The sequence below is a fragment of the Ochlerotatus camptorhynchus genome, unplaced genomic scaffold (genome assembly GCF_037179485.1).
Source record: "Ochlerotatus camptorhynchus isolate MF236.1 unplaced genomic scaffold, CSIRO-AGI_Acam_v1.1 ptg000767l, whole genome shotgun sequence".
NCBI classification, from domain to species: Eukaryota; Metazoa; Arthropoda; class Insecta; order Diptera; family Culicidae; genus Ochlerotatus; species Ochlerotatus camptorhynchus.
In genome coordinates, this window is record NW_027041234.1 from 308,419 (window position 1) to 328,028 (window position 19,610).

General features: G+C 39.9%; 1 protein-coding gene across 1 annotated transcript in view; it reads left to right on the forward strand.

Annotated features, from left to right (window-relative positions):
- Positions 1 to 19,610, forward strand: part of LOC135714936 (A disintegrin and metalloproteinase with thrombospondin motifs 12-like) — a 124,635-nt gene that overhangs the window by 55,078 nt on the left and 49,947 nt on the right. Inside the window, exons 4-8 of the mRNA XM_065238339.1 lie at positions 9,674 to 9,811; positions 9,871 to 9,981; positions 10,096 to 10,445; positions 10,519 to 10,620; positions 17,327 to 17,440. Of these exons, the coding sequence (XP_065094411.1) occupies positions 9,674 to 9,811; positions 9,871 to 9,981; positions 10,096 to 10,445; positions 10,519 to 10,620; positions 17,327 to 17,440 (815 nt within the window). The remainder of the gene's footprint in view (positions 1 to 9,673; positions 9,812 to 9,870; positions 9,982 to 10,095; positions 10,446 to 10,518; positions 10,621 to 17,326; positions 17,441 to 19,610) is intronic.

A 19,610-nucleotide genomic window follows, 5' to 3' on the forward strand; every position in this document is an offset into this window, starting at 1 on the left:
CCTTCCTGACCTTAAAAACACGTAGCCCAGCCCGCTTCATGGTCTGCTGGACGAACCACTTCGACGAATTGACCTTTTTGGCCACGTCTCGGGTGGATAGGTTCGGGTTATTCTTAAAGTACTGCCTTATCTTCCGCGCCTTCTCTGGGTATTCCGTTTTCGGTTTTCGGTCGCTTCCAGCGCGCCGCTCGATGGTCTTCGTCTCCTGGGAACATCTTCACAACGCGGGACACGGTGGAATGTTGGATTCCAAACCTTTTGCCGATCCATCTGTGCGACTGACCAGGATTATCAATCACCGCGCCCAAGATTTGCTGCGTAGCTCTTCTTGTTTCGAATGCATCTTGAAAACTACTTGACAGATGAAATTTTGCACACATATACATAACACTCTAAACTAGTATTACCCAAAATTTCATTAATTTTTACCTACGCGATAAAAAGTTACACCCAAAACAAAGTGTGTCCGAGTCCAGTCTGTATTATAGTGAAGCCGATATGTGAATCCAGAATCTAGCAGAACTCCCAAATCACGTTTATGATTCACGCGTACGAGAGACTGGTTGGAAATGTCATAGATGATTGGGTTCAGTTTCCGATGAAACGTTATTACATTGCATTTAGGAATACTTATCGTTAATAAGTTTCTTGAGCACCACTCTTCAAGTTTGATAATCAGTTGTTGTAGCAGGTCGCAATCATTTAACATCGTCCGCGTAGAAAAGACGACATCCCGGAGGTAGAAGTGGTCCTAAGTTGCTCCCCTGTGGGACACCAGATTTTTTGGAGAAACATTCCGATGATTCAGCTCCAATCTTTACATGTAGACTGCGGTTTGTAAGGGTACGATTCAAACCATCTGATGAGATCGCCGGAGATTCCGAGCTTATCCAGTTTTGATAGCAGTATTCGATGATCAACTCGGTCGAAGGCTGCTTTGAGATCACTGTGTATCACGTCAACTTGTGAGCCGGCATCTACATAAGTTACGCAAGCAAAATGAGGTAAACTGCACCAGATTTGTGGAAACAGATCGCTTTGGGTAAAAACCGTGTTGATCAACTGATATATAATGTTTGCAGCTCGCAAACAGCACCACGTAGATAACTATTTCGAACACCTTGGAGCAAGCGCTCATTGACGTAATGCCTCGATAACGGTGCCGGTGGTGTAGTGGTAAGCGTGATTACCTCTCACCCCAGCAGGCCTGGGTTCAATCCCAGTCGGCGCCGCCGGGATGTTCTGAGGCATAACATCTCTGATCACGCCTTCCTTCGGATGGGAAGTAAAGCCGTTGGTCCCCGGTTCATGAGTTGATGGGTCGATAGGTAGGGTCCAGGTGTGGGAGCTGCCTTCCTGGCACGTCGGTAGCATTGGTGCTCAGCACGGAAAACAAGTTCGACGGAAAAAAACAAACCAAAGGAAAAAAAAATAAAATAATGCCTTGATAGTTTTCTGCATTCCGTTTACATCCTGTTTTTTTGTGAACAGGGAACATAATAGACAATTTCCAGCTTGACGGGAATCTGCATTCTCGAAGGGACATATTGAAAAGAAGCGTCAACGGATAAATCAATGCACTCGAACAACGTTTCAAAATGCAGGTTGGTATTCCATCTGGGCTAACTGAAGTGGAGAACTTCATTTTATAAATAGCCGATTCTACATGTTGGTGATCAACAACAAAATGCCTCTCATCACAGGCATCATTTGATGTATCCCTGCAGACAGCTGCAGCTTGTTCAGTAGAAGCGATATAACTATGGAAGAAAGTAGTGAATAGCTCGCCCTTTTCAAAAGCGGATTTAGCGATATCATGGTGTGGAATCATTTGTTTATTTGTTTATTTGTTATGGTTGCATCAACAGACTAGAAATAGTCCCAATGATGTGTTGTAAAAAAATACAGATTATACAGATGACATACATATACTACAGTTACTACAGTTACAAACGAAAATAACTAGGAAAGCATTGTCAAGTTACTAAAAATTGATAAGTCTTAAATTTTTCACTTAGCTGTTGGGCATCAAGCGCCTTCGGTCAGCAAAAAAGGCAGAGAATCTTCGGCGAAGCATATTCCGTGTCAAGTGGAAATCGAACATCGACGCTACTCGGTTGAAAACTCGCTGCAAGCCGTAAATAGCGCTCCCTATGCTATAATTAGTTCGAAGAAGTGGAAGTCTCAGCATAAGACTGTTGTGATCGAGGTTTAACATTAATGTTCACTTGTTGCAGAATTGCTTCGCAGTCGATTCTTCCTTGCAGAGTTTCGGCGACAGTTAAGGCTCTGAAAACATCTCTTCGGATACGTAAGGGCTCGACATTGATCAATTGGCAGCGATTCTCGTAGCTTGGAAGACGAAGTGGGTATCTCCAAGGCAGTTTACGGAGCGCGAAGCGAAGAAAACGTCGTTGAACAGATTCAATTTGCTCGGCCCCATTATTGTAGTTCGGGCTCCAGACAGCAACGTAGATCGTACGAGTGAGCAATAGAGCGATTTCAAGCAGTAAATGTCCGTGAAGTTCTTAGTAATCTTGAAGACAAAGCCAAGCGTTCTGGATTTCTACAGTTAGCCCATTTTCTTTACGTTTAGAGTTCACAAAAGTCCAAAACTGCTTAGGGTTGCGAAGGTTGTCTTGTGTGACGATTCTTGTGAGAAATGACTAACAGCTTCGTCAATATTCGCTGTCGATTCTAAAAACGTCCAACCCGTGTGATGAAAAACTTCGTTCAATGTTTAATAATCTGCTTTATTGTAATTCAGCTCTGGCTCGTTTGGAAACTGTTCAAAAACTGGTGGACTTGGCACTTCAACCTCCACTGAAAGGGCGGGATGATCAGTGTCAAGTAGCTTGCAATTTACTATCAATGAATGAGTTCATGATCAAAACTAGGTCGAGGATGTTGATTATATCAGTTCAGAAGTCTTTCACTACGTGGTGCTAGTGTGCAAGTGAACTTCCTCTATAAGCTGTATCTCGAGAACCTGGCCATATAGAAGGTTACTGACTGGAGCAAAGTTGTTCAGATTACCAAGTCCTTTCGGATGGTGGTCATATTATTTCAGAACTCTCTGGCTACGCAGCGCTAGTGTGCACATGAACTTCCTTAATATGTTATGTCTTGAAAGCTTGTCCATATAAAATGTTGCTGTGCAATGTGAGAACAGAAACCGGAAAAGGGATGACATGTACAGACCGGATATCGATTCCAGATGTCATCTTGGAATCCAAGATGGCGGCCATCGGTTCAAGAAAAACTGTCAAATACCCTACAATATGGGTATTTCCAGATAGGGAATGACGTGTAGAGGCCAGAAATCGATGGCAGACGCCATTTTAGAATCCAAGATGGCGACTATCGGTTCAAGAAAATCTGTCCAATACCCTACAATATGGTTATTTCGGGAAAGGGGACGACGTGTAGAGGCCGGATATAGATTCCAGACGTCATTTTGGAATTCAAGATGGAGGCCATCGGTTCAAGAAAAACTGTTAAATACCCTACAATATGGGTATTTCCAGAAAGGGAACAACCCTAAAGATCCCGGAATGTTCCTGAAGTTCTCTGAACTACTCTGAAGCTCACAAAATTTCCTTAAGTATATATATACTTCGTATATATGAGTTTCTCTGGACTTCCCTGAAATTATCTTCTTAAAGTTCCCACAATTTCCCTGGAGTTATCAAAACCGCCTTGAAGTTCTTTTGAAGTTTTCAAAACTAGCTCACCGAACTTTCCTTAAAATCTTTGTACTTCCCTCAACTTCTGGACCACTCTAATACCCCGTACAGACTATGGTTTATATCATGTAATATAGGCTGTCTTGCAAAATGAGCACTCATACATCTAGTTTTCACTGGAAATCCTATGTATGAGTGCTCATTGCAAGATAGCCTATATTACATGATATAAGCCATAGTCTGTACGGGGTATAAAGTTCCCTCAATTTTCCTTATGTGTTTTCTGGATTTCTATGAAGTTTCTTTAACAATTTCCCAGAATTTCTCGAAAAAATTGTAATTTCCGGAACTGCCCTGGGGTTTTCTGATCTTCCCTGAAGTACTCGGAACTTCTCTAAAATTGTTACAATTCTCGTGCAGCTCTTGGTACTGCCCTGAATTTACTAGAACTATCCTAAAAATCCCTTAACTTCCTTGAAAATCCCTGAACATCAGTGAGGGTATCAAAATATTTCTGAACTTTTCTATACAGTTCCGGAGTTCTGTAGATTTCATGAAAATTTAGGAACCTGTCAAAAATTTCTGTTATTTTCCTGAAATTAATAGAACTGCAACGATCTTTCCTGAGGTTACCCCAAATCTTGAAGCTGCCCTGAAACTTACGGCGCAACATTTAAAATCCTCCCGCATTTTCCTAATGTTCATGAAACTTTCCAGAATATCTCGGAGTTTCCCTGAAGTTCTTGGATATTTCCAAACGTGTTCTGAACACAGCGGCACCGCTGCTGTATTCAATCCCAGTCGACACCGTCGGGATTTTCTGAGGCATAAAATCTCTGATCACGGATCAGGGAGGTAAACCCGTTGGTCCCCTGTCCATGAGTTGATAGGGTCGATAGGAAGGGTCCAGGTGAGAGAGCTGCCTCCCTGGCGTCAGAAGCAATGGTACTAGGTACAAAAAAATGTTCTGAACTTCTATGAAGTATCCGGATATTTTTTTTAAGTTCTCTGGACTTCTGCGACTTTCTCAATTTTTCCTGAAATTTCATAACATTTCTCGAGTAATTTGGAATTTCCTGAAATCTCTGGAACGTTTCGAAGGTCCTAAATATTTCCCGAAATAAGAACGAAATAATTAATTTAATTCTTAGATTTTCAATGAAGTTCTCGAAATATTTCAAAAGTTAATGAAAGTGATCATGTATAATCGAAACGAATCCTTCAACATCTTAAAACTTCCCCAAAATTCCAGACGTTCCTGATGTTTAACATGCTTACCTGATGTTACTAGAACTACAAAAAAAAATCACCAAACATCGCTTAAATCACTGGACTGAATTTCTCGCTATTTTTTAAAGTTCCCGAAATTTTCCTTAATTTTCCTAAAGTTTTGAAAACTTTATTGAAACTCTCGGAAGTTCCCCTTAAAATATCCTATTTTACCTGAACTTCGCTTAAATTCACTTCTTTGAAGTTGCCTATATTTTCTGGAAATTTTCTTGATATTCAATGGTCCTGAAGTTTTCGGAACATTCCTGAAATTACTCAACTATGAATTCGTGTCACTTGGGTGCTTTAAAATCTCTAATATTCTTTAGAGTTTTTGAAGGCTTAGAAACATCTAACAAGTGCTCGGAATTTTCTTGAAAATAATAGAACTTCCATGAAGTTCTCGGATCTTCGTTGAAGATCCTATTTCTTTAAGTTATCGAAACTGCCATGGAAATCATGAAACTTTTCTTAAAATAATCTCAGATTATACTGCTGTTCATGTAACTTCCCAAACGTTTCCTTCATTTTCCTGAAGCCCTCAGAACTTTGCGGATGTTTTCAAAAATTTCGGAACGCCGTCAAAATTCTCAAAGCTTCTTTGATGTTCTCTCAATGCTCTTGAAGTTCTTCGTACGATCCTGAAATGAATGGAACTGCCATAAAAACCTTTAAACTTCGCTGAAATTCTCTGTACTTCTCTGAAGTTTCCGAAAAATTACTGATGATTTCATACGTTCCCGGAGTTGTCTGGAGCTTTCTGAAATTTTCGGAACTTCTTTAGGGTTCTCGAAATTTTCCATAAGTTAATGGATCGGTCTTGAATTTATTGGAATTCATCCTTACTGATGAATACTTTCATAAATTCTTTGGAACTTCCCTGCAATCATTGAAACCACCCTTAAGATCTCTGAAAATCACGTAAGATCTCTTAACCTGGATTCTCTGAACTACTGGGAACTTCTTAAAAGATTCAACAATTTTTCTCAAGTTCTCTTGAATTCCCTAAAATTATCTGGAAATCCCAGAAGTTTTTAAAATATCTTCAAAAATGCTGCAGCTTTTCTAAAGCTAAATGGGACCACCTTGAAGTTTCTCTGGACTTCCCAGAATGTTCTAAAAGTTTTCAAAACTTCCCTTACATATGTTCCCACAGTTTTCAAGGAACTTTTCAAAAATTCCCGGTATGTTATTTCATTATTCCGAACTTCATTAAAGTTCCTACAATGTTTGAGAAGTTAATAAGACTATACTAAAGATATCTAATATTTCCTGATATTCATGGAACTACCCTGAAGTTCCCCTCTATTCTTCTGATCACGTTCTTGTCATTGTCCTGGACTTCCCTGAACTTCATAAATCTTCTATAAAGTTTCCTAAATTTTTTCAACATCCCTGAAGTTATTTATTTATTTTATTTATTATAGTCTCTTCAACGCTCTTGAGTTATTCGTGACTTGTCCGGGGGTGAGATTTGAACTCGTGACTTTGGTGTGAGATGTATGGATGCTTACCACTACGCCCGGGTCGCCTCCAAGTTCCTGAAGTTCTTTGGACTATCCTTAAATTGTTGGAACTTATTGAGGGTTTCCGGTATTTTCCTGAAATTAATGGAACTGTCCTCATAGAGCTATGATCTCGCTTAAATTGAGATAAGAAGTAGAAGAATTTTGTAAAAAAAATGAAGAAAATAGGTAATCGGGTTAAATGGGTGTTCAGTGTTCAGCTGGAAGAATGTTGACAGTTAGGGTGATTTGCCAATTGTTGCACAGCTATGCACACGATTTTTGTAATTTTGCGAATTCACGGGTTTGAAAATGTTTTTAAGTAGGAATTCCCGAAGAAACCGATGAATGCAATTCATTAAGCATTTCCAGAGCATATCAACAATTTACATTCGTAAAAAACTGCCTTATAATAAATCTTATGCAATCGATATTCTGAGACTATTTCCACCATTTACAGTTGAACCAAGACCTTAGCCTTTAAAATCCAAACCCCCTTATCACTGATAAACCCAAACCCAAAATTTCATCAATTTTGGTACACTGGAACTATTTTAAATAAGAACGATTACATTTGCAAAAATCACCTTTTCAGCGCCCCTCGATGTCACTTTGTATGGGAACGAGCTGTCAGTTTGTCAGTTTAGTGTCAAAAAGTGAAGTTTTTATTTTGCTTTGAATCTTGATTTAAAAATCGAGATGAAAGTAAGTGGGTTCGAAAAAAATATCGCTGTGCTCAGAAAACGAAGCTCTTTCAGATCTATATATATATAAATGAATTTCTGTCTGTCTGTCTGTCTGTCTGACCCTTATAGACTCGGAAACTACTGAACCGATTTGCGTGAAAATTTGTATACAGGGGTTTTTGGGGCCGTGGAAGGTTCTTATGATGGTTCGAGACCCCTCCCCCTTCTGTAAGGGGAGGCTCCCATACAAATGAAACAGAAATTTCTGCATAACTCGAGAACTAATCGAGCAAATGGAACCAAATTAGGCATGTGGGGGCGAGTGTGGGGGTATAAGGAGATAATCATAGGGGGTAGCCCCTTAGATAATAGGGGAGGGGGGGGGGCTACGTACAATATAGCATGCTTTTTTTTTTAAATCGGCGCATAAACTCAAGCTAATATTGAATCCCGAGCAAGACCGGGCACACTCAGCTAGTGATATATAAAAACCGATACATCTTTCAAAATTAAGAACCCAATTGGGAAGCAATAATAACGAAACTCTTTGCATGCAGCATTACAAAGTATTTGGCAATTATCGTCTTTAATTCAAGCGAGAATATAAAACTCAAACCGATGCCAGACGACAGGGTAATTTAAAACGTGACACTTATTTGCTACAGCCAGATATTGAAAGTAACTTAAAGGCCATAGAGTTCCAGTGATATTCAAGCAGAACAGCACTGCAGTTTTCGGAACTACACTGAAATTCACGTAATTTTTATAAACATCTATAAACTTTGGTGAATTTCACTGGAATTGCCTGAAACTCTCTTCTCAAATTTCCAACAATTTCCTTGGAGTTCTTTGGACTATCCTTAAATGTTTGTAAATTATTGGAGGTTTCCGCTATTTTCCTGAAATTAATGGGACTGTCCTGAAGTTCTAGAAATTTACCTAAAGTTCTCGGAACTGGCATGAAGTTCCCAAAATATTCCTGATATTCATGGAACTTCCCTGAAGTTTTAAGAACTGCACCAAGGCTTACTGAAAAGCTGTTTGAAGTTTTCCCGAAGCTGATGGAAAGTTTTTGAAGCTTGGTGGTCTCCAGTGAATTTCCCCGAAATTTTTGGGAGTGTTCTGAAGCTATCGGAAATTTGAGCGCATATGCACATAAGGCGGCCCAAATTAAACTAGACTATTTGTACGATTTGCATCTGTTGGGCGCATAAAGTTCTATATCTGAAGCGCTTACATATTTTAAGGCTCATTTGTAAGTAGATCTTCTTTTCAAACGTTCGTTTTTGAGTTTGGAATTTTTTAAATCAACATTTAAAGGTTCAAATTTAATCTGGATGCAGACAGAACATTTCTCATGATGTATATTTGCAGCGCAATTTTGCTTGTTGATTGTTAGGTTGTTCAATAAACGGATAACCATCATTTTCCAAATTTCATAAGTTAATTGAAGTTTTAGCTAGTAATAGTTTCTGTTGCATCTGAGGATTAAATATAAGCAGAAAAATTAAAAACTCGCCTGAAATCATACGCTCAATTCTAAACATAACATAACCACGATCGGTAAACGTTATGATCCTAAATAATTGCAACACAGTTGCAGCAATTGGGTAGTGTACTACAATTGTTGACCAAAAAAATCACGAATTTGTACGAGCAACTTCGACCCAGCCCAAGCTAGGTCATAGAACAAAGCATACCGATAAATGAGCATGAAACTTCAAAGTATAAAAACCATTCTTCTTCTTCTTCGCATTTCAAGCTTATATCTAATCGCATATAAGCTTATTGCGTCTTCTCAACATAGATGCACTTTTACAGTTATTAATTGAGAGCTAACGATGCCTGTTCCGTTTTTTTGCATTAGTGTTATTCTGTGGTTTTAAGTACAAACATACTCTAAGCTCAGGGAAGTCGACAAAAAATTTCCAACCCGAAAAATTCCTAGACCTGGCTGGGTTCGATTCCCGGTCAGCATGGTCTTGCTTTGTTGCTGCACAATGTACACACCATGGCCACGTTCTACATTGCCAATGAAATAGATCTTTCGTTGTCATCATTCATTAAAAATAACACTCGCCAACCCTGACCTCGATTGCGTGCAGATTCGCTTCGTTTCTGTGCCAGGTTTATGTCAGCATAATGCGCTTATCGATGATGATATTCGCCTTAGTTTATTATTTATTTTTTGCGCAGCATTTTTTGACTTACCGGTTCACCACGTCCACCGCCACCGGTCGCGCCGTTGTTGATCTGCACATTTCCCGGACGATCTTTATTACTACAACATTTTAATTATGATACCCTCGACTCGGCGGCGCACGATCGTAAAACTCATTCAAAGTGTGGCGAATAACGACCTGAACCAGCTTTTATGCGATCATTGAATTATCTTGATTGTTTCCAGCAATGTGTGTGGCCACCACTGCGGTTTGCTAAGGGATTTGTCAGTTTTTTTTTATAAATATCTGAACCTATTACTCTATAAGAAGTTTCAAAAGTCTCTCTTCCAATTCTCATTTCCCAGACCGGTTTCCTACGGACCAACAAAACGGAATACTGGATAGAGCCATCGAAGAATCATTCCCCTTCGGACAAAGACGGCCATCCCCATGTGCTATTTAAGCGAGCAGACGTCAAAGAACCCAAGGACACTCGGGCAAAGGTAGTTTCCCGATAGCAACAAAATCAAAATCCAAACACTCATTTTGTTTTCCCACCCAGACAGCCAAGAAAAAGAAGAAGAAACGAAAGCGTCGTCACGCGAGCAACTGCGGCACCAAGGAACCCCGAAGGGTAACCGAAACCCGACTGGAGTGGCAACACCAGGGAAAGGTAATACTATCCAGGTGCTTCGCGGCACTTGCCTAAATCCGTCGTAGTCAGTAGAACAAGAACAAGCGAGAAATTTCCAAAGGCCTCTCTCGTCTCGTCCCGATCCCGATATAGGTGATCGTACAGGGTGGACGAAAAAGTCGCGATCTTCCCGTGGTAGCATCGGCCGGCTCCGGAACCTCCGGTGGCAGGAAGCAGCGCATCAAGCGGTCCATCAGCTCACCGCGGCACGTGGAAGCACTGGTCGTGGCGGATCACTCGATGGCCCTGTTCCACCAGGACGTGGACCTGCAGCAGTACCTGTTGACGATCATGAACATGGTCTCGTCGCTGTACCGCGATCCGACCATAGGCAATTCGATTCAGGTTACAGTCGTGCGAATCATTATCCTGGAGGAGGAAGAATCGCACGCGGACTTCAACGTGACGCACATAGCGATTAACACGTTGGAAAACTTCTGCAGGTTTGTTGCTTCATTGTGCGTTGAAGTCTTTTGCCAGCGGAGAGGTGAATTTCGTTTCCTATTTCGTTGACAGGTGGCAGCGAAGCTTGAACCCGAAAGACGAGAACGATCCGCATCATCATGACGTAGCGATTTTGGCCACTCGGAAGAATATCTGCTCGGCGCATGGATGTTCGTAAGTATTATTCTTGCTTTCCTATTTGAAGCTTCAATTGAAATTGGATAGGTTGTTATTACGGATGAGAGGATAATGACTAGCTTATGCGTCAAAATGGTTGGTAATCGATTGGCAGTGTAGTACTAAATTAAGTTGCTTTGAAGTATCTGAATACCAATCGTACGTCAGATTTTGATGGGTCACGAACGCAACAGAGAAGACCTGAACTGATTGAGAACACGAAGAAGCAATTGTCATGTCAAAAGCTTACTAGGGTTGAGTTCGTAATTACTTTTGGCAGCAAATTTCTACGTACATACATTTCTTATGAGCACGATCCACACAAATAAATGGAAATTCATCGAATACATCACATACACATACATGCCGCTTTAAATCATAAACTGGATCTCAAATGCAGAGTAATGGTGGCCATTAAAATAGCACAATAGGCCGATTTTCATGCAAACTGGTCAACTTTGGTATGTTGAAACTATGTTTTGTTATTATCAATTGACCTGAAATTTTGACACAACCAAACCCAGCACCCAGAAACAAATCAAAATAGAGACAACAGAATCAATGAGTGATCTTCCACTCAGCTGTCAGTTTTGGTTTTGAATTGTAGACCAACTGTCCAGATTTCGAGCCTTTACGGTACTGAATTTGGTTTTATGAACCTGACTGCTCGTTGCTAAGTGTATCGTCCCTGATCTCCAGAACGGATCAGGAAAACTTTGTGATGTTAGGTGCACATTGATTTATAAAGTTGTTTTGCCATGACTAACATTACTTAGTTTCCGAAAGTTAGGTGAACATGTTTGGAAGCTAATTATGAATTCAAAGTGTTTTTATGTTACTTCATATGCGAAGTTTGCGACTTTCAGAGTTGGTTGGAAATGCTATCTAACATGAAGTTTTAGCGTGATAATTTATTAGCTAGAGAATGGTCTTAGAAGAGGGTAGGTAGATAGTTCCGTTAGAGTACGGCAGTATGAAAATTGAATAGAAGTTGAAAATGAGCGAAGGGCCATTAATGAGACAGTGCAAGTCAAATGCACACTCTCTGCCTAACCCGTACGATGTACGCGGAGATTTGAAATACGTCTTCAAATCTACAGGCAAAAAATTGTGCGCTGGACTTTCCTCAAATACTGTCCGCGGTCGTGGAATAGTTCTAGCGACGTTTCATCACTACCTAAAGCCCCACTTTGCCGAAAGCATTTCCAGTCGATGGTGTGTTATAATGCAATTCTTCTTTACCCAACTATTGTGTTGTTCCTCTCGTCATAACCAACTTATCGAGGCCTTTTTGTTTTCCTCTGTTCGGGACCTAACACTACTGCGACCAATTTACTGATCTATTGTAGTATATTCCGTGTCATTAGTATAGTGCATGTCGTATTACTCCATCACTATTGAGCAATCATGAAGTTTTCGGTTTTTTCACAGTTTTCATTCTTGAATTTATCGCAAGGATCCGACTCTAATTGAAAGGTTCCGCTATTTATACCCTTCGGAGTGTTGAAACACCCTCCAAAGGCACACCCCTTTGTCAGTCAAAATTTGATTCCTTAGCAAAAAAAATAAGGAATGACACCGATAATGACCATGCATCAGAACCCTAGTATTAACCACTTCAAACTAGAGAACAACGAATAGAAGATTAGGAATCACATAGATGAAGACTAACTAACTCATTTTTTCCTTGTTTCAAGATCATCCCCGCTGGACAAAGCCAAGTCTTGTCACTATCAACAAGGCATAAAAAGAAACAAGGACTAAGATGTGTTCCTTTGATTACTGAAAAATCCTGTTCCCCTAGTTTGAAGCAGTCAGGACTAGGAATCGGTGGTAGATCTTACATCTTGTAACGTACCACGAAAAGGTGATCTATCTACGTTACGGGGCTATATCGAGGCCTTAACAATCGTTACGTCAGTCATAGCTTGTTATGATGTAAGACTGCAAGAAGCACGATAGCCTGAACTATGCGTAAAGAGCAAATCCTAAGGCCTAAGTTCTTTTTCGTAGCTTTTAGATTTCGGATTTGAAAGATCGTCGGTTGCAGTGACCTGCTAACTGATCAGAATAATGCGATCCCAGATGCTTTCATATTAAAGAGATGTATGGTCAAATAGTTGGTTTATCGTGTATTTTGTGAAACTTGTCGTCGTCGGTTTCGAGTTTGAATGGTTACAACCGCTCGATTAAAGGTATGATGTGATATGAGGGTCTCGATGGCCTTAGAGCGATCGTTTTTGCTTACTGAGCAGAACATCATGCCTCTAATCTCAGGCCCATCCACATTCAAGATTCGTCAATTGCTTTGTTTGTTAATATGACTGCATGGTAATAGCAACAACTCGATGATCAAAAAGGAGCTCGTTTGTTTAGTGGCAAACGTTTTTGCTTACTGAGCAGAAGATCGCGGGTTCAATCTCTAGCTCCTTCGCGTTAGGACATCAATTTAGCTAATCGTTCACCAAAATGAACCCTGCTGCAAACCCAACCCTATTACCCAATATCCCAGTGATTCCTCGTGGAAGTGCAGAGGTGTTCTCGGCTTCCATCAAAACGAGTGTCACGTCAACACATTCCTATCCCTTCATTTCTTAACCTGTGTTCGGACGTGGCCGGCGCTGGTATTGCATAGTTTGAGATAACCAGTTTTTACCAGGCATTAAAATTATCTGATAAATGGTGATAATATCATCTATCAGATAGAGGCCTATCACAGTGATAGGTTTCTATTTGATAGATTCTCTTTCAGTCTATCATGATAGAACCTCTATCCCATCTCTGATACTATCATGATAGACAAAATGATAGATAGAATCAATGATTGGATAGGAGAGATAGAAACAATATCATTTTCGATTGCTATCATGATAAATGGTCCATCTGATAGTTGAACTATCACATGATAGAGATGGGGATTCTATCTGTTTCAATGATAGTTCGAACTTATAAATTTTCTACTGAACAACGGACAATTCACCTCCAAATGGTCAACATAAAAAACATTCCAATCTGAATCAATATTTATATTTCGGACCGGGGACGAAGTGTAGATGCCGAAAATTGGTTTCTGTCCTTACAGTATGGATATTTTAAGAACGAAGATGACGTGTAAATACCGGCCACAATGTTCGCCATCATTTTAAAATCCAAGATGGCGGTTTCCGGTTACATTATAATTGAGAAATATTGTTTAATACCCTTCAATATGAGTATTTTCAGAATCGAGATGACGTCTAAGGACCAGAAATCGATCTCCAGCGCCATCTTGAAATCAAAGATGGCGGCGACCGATTTCAAAAAAATTGGAAATACTGCCAAATACCCTTCAATATGGATATTTCTAGAATCGGGATGACGTCTAGAGAACAAAAATCGATGTTCAGCGCCATCTTGAAATCCAAGATGATGGCTTCAAATTTCAGAAAAAGTGGGAAATACTGCCAAATACCCTTCAATATGTCTATTTTCGGAATTCGGATGACGTCTATAGACCAAAAATCGATGTCCAGCGCCATCTTTAAATCAAAGATGGCGGCTATCGATTTTAGAAAAAGTGGAAAAAACTGCTAAATACCCTTCAATATGGGTATTTTTGGAATCGACGTGTAGAGACCGAAAATGTTGCGAAGTGCCATCTTGAAATCAAAGATGGCGGCTGCCGATTTCAGAAAAAGTGGCAAATACTGCCAAATACTTTACATTATGGATATTTTCGGAACAACGACGACGTGCAGAAAACTGGAATGCCGAAATGGCGCCAGTCATCAATATGCCGTCTATTGTAAGGTAAAAATACCGATATTGTGGGGGTATTTAACATTACTATCGAGTTTATCTGCAACCAGAAGCTGCAATCTTGGAATTCAATATGGCATCGGACAGAAATTGCTAGTCCGTAGTTATCACCGCGAATCCCAAAAGACCCACATTCATGGGTATTAGGGTATCCCATAATTGCACTATGTCTGGAAATCTGGGGGCTCAACCTCAAAATGATAGCTAAAAGTGTAACAAACAAACTTTTGTCTGGCGGCAACTCTGGGAAATGTGGTTTGGAGGTCGCTCCGACGAGATTTTTGAAAAAAGTCCATTTTTCATAGCTATTCTCCAATAAATATTTTTAGTTCTTTAAATTTCAATTAAATCTCACCCTTTTATATTTTTCGCAGATTCCCAAGGATCAAAACTATAAGAAAAAAATGCTACGGCATGTTCTGTGTCCAATTTGTTAATTACATTTTTTCAAATTCTCTAGAATGATGTTTTTTGTTGTACATCGCTACATTCAATCATCAAAAGTGGGTATCAAACATGCGCTATTATCGATCAAATCCAGCAGAAATATGGGAAATTTTATTAGCAAAAACTTTGCCCAATACACTTGAACCTCATTTTTAACCGTTAAAAAGCTATTCGTGATTTACTGTGGAAAGAAAAGTTCAGAATTTCAATACTTGCAGTATGTCCCCACCAGCAAATCAAACTATCATTGAAATCGATAAATACAAATCACCTACTTTGTTTGCAAATCACTTGATAAAATTTGTTTCGAAGTTTCTACGTCAACGATATGGCTGAATGAGGGGTGAAGCTAATTTTTGACTTCCCTAGTAGCACCCTTGTTATAAATTGGTCTTGGAAACTTCTTTACGACTTATTTCAGTTATAAACAAGTTGCTGCAACTTTTTGGGACAAAATTGCTCGGCTTGGGTTATCAAAAGATTCACCCGAGACCTAGTTAAACAGCAATATTTGATTCAGGGGAGAAAACAGCATCGAAAAGAGTACCCTGAGAAATCGTAGAATATATTAAAATGAAATATAATCATTACAATCCAATGACATTTGTGTGAATGTATCTGACATTGTATATTGCACTAAAAGAGTAGGGAAGGCAATGGGGGTACTCGCTTTACAACTGCTTTTATGAGATTGAGCAAATGTGCTTTGAATAACCCATCCGAACAACTCGAGAGATGGGAAACTCCGAAGTTATTTTAGGATTTATCTTTACTTACATTGATATAAGTAAGGACCGGAAAGCATACAGTAAGCCCCCCATGTATAACTACGCATTTTAAATGGAGCACATATTTTTTAATACATCTTATCATACCAAACTTGACAAGATCAGAAACATCGAAGTTATTGCAGTTTGAAGCTTTACTTCAAACTCCGAAGTTATTTCAGTTTGGAGTCTGACTTTCATTGGTACACCGGCAGTGTTGGCAGAAAAAGGGATTTTTGGCATTTACTTTGAAACATTGATCTTTGAACAGCTATAACTTTTTTTAGGGGCATTCTAGCACCACACATCTTTCAGCAAAGTTGTTAGGCACTGGGCTATACTTTAACGTATTTAGATGCATGATTTGCGCAAAATTGTGGTCTTAAGTAATAAAGATGCAAAAAAGTAGGTTTTCCCATACTACTTTTCATACAAATTTAAAACGCAATGCAAAAAGGCGCACTACAACCAATCGTCCCCAAATTGTGTACATTTCCCAAGTAACATTTCTGGTTTTATTAGGGTTCTGTAGACCATGATTTAGACTTATAGAATGCTTTGAAACCCTGATAAAACTTGCAATGTTGCTTGGGTTGCTTAAGACCCTAAATCGAACCAAAAAAACATTGTTCTGAAAAAAAATGATCATGATGACCCATCCTAATGCTCATGCTCAATTTCTAAATCATTTATTTTGTTTATTTTGTTTTAAATTATTAAATTATTAATTAATTAGGGGAAAAGTTGTCTTCGGCAATACCTTAACCTATCATCGTCAGGGGGGTAAACAAAGTCCTTGAGCACTCAAATTTGGCCAATAGTTGCTCTGAAACACAATGTATCCACATGACAAAATTGAGCTCTCAAGGACGTTGTTTACCCCCCTGACGATAATAGGTTAAGGTATTGCCGAAACCAACTTTTCCCCTATCTCGTAATCCTACGTCAACAATGCGGTCGAACTTTGGACACAACCCTTAACTTTTTTCTTAAAGGGAGTTCCAGCCAGTGGCTGATTCGTCACTTCCTTTAAAATTATTTTTTTAAACCAATCTACCAACCAAAATTAAGCAAATTTGCTCCTAAATGATGAAAACATACAATTTTCAAATAGCTCACACATGCCAATCCACAGGAGCCTGAATGAGTAAATGAAAATTATTGAAACAAACTTTCCGACGACCACATTACAGAATCTGGTCATGCGATGAAGTATTACAAAATAGGCATACCTTTTATACAAAACTGTAATAATTTCCAAAACTCATAGAAAATATTGAAGGGGCCAAAACAATTAGCTCTGCGCTTTATCCTAAAACTACACAATTTTGTTATCATTAATGTATTAATTCCTTCTTAAATGAGTTGTTTAGACAAAAAAGTTTGTTCGTCCCTGTCGACCTATTTGAGTGAAGTTGGACATAAAATGAACATAATTTTTGCATCAGCCTAACCATCAGGTACCATTCAAACTATTTGTGGAATAGTTCTACCATCTAGGTTATCGTTCGTTTATGGTATTTGTTTATTTTGGCATACATATTCTATAGGCCACTTTAGTCCACCATATTCCTCCAACAACTCAACCATATTAAACCAAGAAAAACACACAACAGGATGTGCTATAGTAGTTCCCAGCCGGCTGTGATCGACGACGACGACAACCTAATAAATCTTGTCTGTTTTTCCAGCACTCTGGGCGTCGCCAACGTGGGCGGCATGTGTCGTCCGGACAAGTCATGCAGCGTCAACGAGGACAACGGGATCACCCTGGCGCATACGATTTCCCACGAGCTCGGCCACAAGTGAGTACCCTATCGACAAATATCTACTTTCACAGCATATGTCTACACATACTTCACGTTATAACAACACTTCCTGTCTGTCTATCATGCAATTGACACTTGTTATTATCGATCTGTACATCTTGCGGTTGCACGCGGTGTGCGTTCTCCAGTCGCACCAACCAGCCGTTGCAGTCTTCACGTATTGGTACACGCTAATCTGCGATGACAGGTAGGTTGACTGCATATATCCCGATCGGCACGCAGGGCCGGTGTATTGCGACCAACTACCGAATACCACCTAGTAGCTGAACCGAATAATTAACCAATATACCCACGTAGAGCCCACGACGACAAATTCGTTTGCTTTGCCGCGCGTTCGGTACAAGCTCTGAAGGAAGCGGGCGCGGGGTGCGGGCGTGGATTATTGATTATTAAACAGTTTTAATTGTTGGTCAATATTTACCGACTGCTGCTACTACCTTGACGGGTGGGTAGTCGGGGAGCTGAAAGATGATTGATCGCCAGCCGACAAATGCGATTAGATGAGGGAAATTATTCTACCCCGGAGTCAACATATGTGAATTGATATGAGGACATTCCATGGTCAAAGTAACGTTGATGGGATGTGAACTTTTTTGAAGAATTTGGTTCTACTTTTGCGAATTGAATACGAATTATTGAAGCTCCAAATCGATCCCAGAGTTACTGTATGTACACCTTTTCCTTGCAAGGAAAACCCCTGTCGAGTGATTGATTACTTCCATAATGAATTATTCAAACAGCTATCGAAGAGAGATACCTTTCGATACCGCTCTCAATCACACACATACACTCACGCACCGCATTGTCGTACGAGCGTGCAAGAGATCATATTCGAACCTGCCGAACTCTGCGAGCTTGCATGTAAACACACGGTAAAGGAGCGAAAAATGCCGCCGTGGTGAAACCCTTACAAGATTTATTGCCACTAATTGTATCGACACTTTGAATAATTTATTGTTCCAGTCTCGGGTGCAGATTGGTTCGTCCGACCCTCAGCAGCGACCATCCCTCATCACCCTACCCACCACCTTCGATGCCCAACTGCCATCTGTACCGTCGCAATACGGATGCAGTTGGACTCGAATTTCATCGCGATTGCAAACGACGACGACAACGCGCTAGGATTGTAACTAATTTGTTGCATTTATAAACCAAATTCGATTAATTTTATTGCTCCTGTTGCGGCGCCTGTAGCTGGGTTCGCCCCTCATCGGTGTTGCAACGATGTACGGCACGTTTGATCGAGACAAGCAATATTGTAAATATGGTAACCTAATGGAGCGCGTAATGTTAATAGAGCTGTAGAGAAAAGGAAAAGGTTTGTCCCGTGGTGATAAAATATGTATCTCTGCTGCCGGTTGACACCACCACGGCGACAAGGGGTGTCAAATTGATAAACGGTTGATAAGATTTCAGTTCAACGCTTATTGGATACAATGGATTAAAATACATGTTCAACTTAAAAACCCCCTGCTCCCCCAGTGCAGTTCGATCTGTATTGAGGTCCCCAAACACTATGTCAGATTTGAACAAATTTGGTTAGGATCTGGATTTGAGGAAGAATTTTAAAATTTGTATGGGAAATGGAACAAAACTATTCATTTGCTTGTTAATAATTCAAAAACTGCTCAATTTATACCAAACCTGTGCAATGCATTGACTTTTTGACTTGACCATTAGTACCATTAGTTTTGAATTTAACCATCAACCGCTGAATCTATATGAATTATCGCGTATTTCTGTTGTTCATTACATACCAAGTGAAATTCGAGAACGTAATTTCATTTGAATAGCTTTTTTAACCAGGGTTTATTAACGTCGGTCACAGCTTGGGGGCTGTCCATAAACTACGTAGACAGTTTTTGGGATTTTTTACCCCCCCCCCCCTCCCCCAGCGTAGACAACTGCCCATACAAATTTTTTTTTAAATTTGTATGGGCCGTGGATAATTGTCAACCCCCCCCCCTAAACTGTCTACGTAGTTTATGAACAGCCCCTTGTTACGATTGCATGAACCATGCGTAAAGAGCAAATCGAAATAACACTTTCGCGTGAAAGTGGAACTTAATGAAGGTCTAAGTACTCTTTCGTAGCTTTTATTTTTATAATTTGAAAGATCGTCGGTTGCAGTGGCTTGCTTACTGAG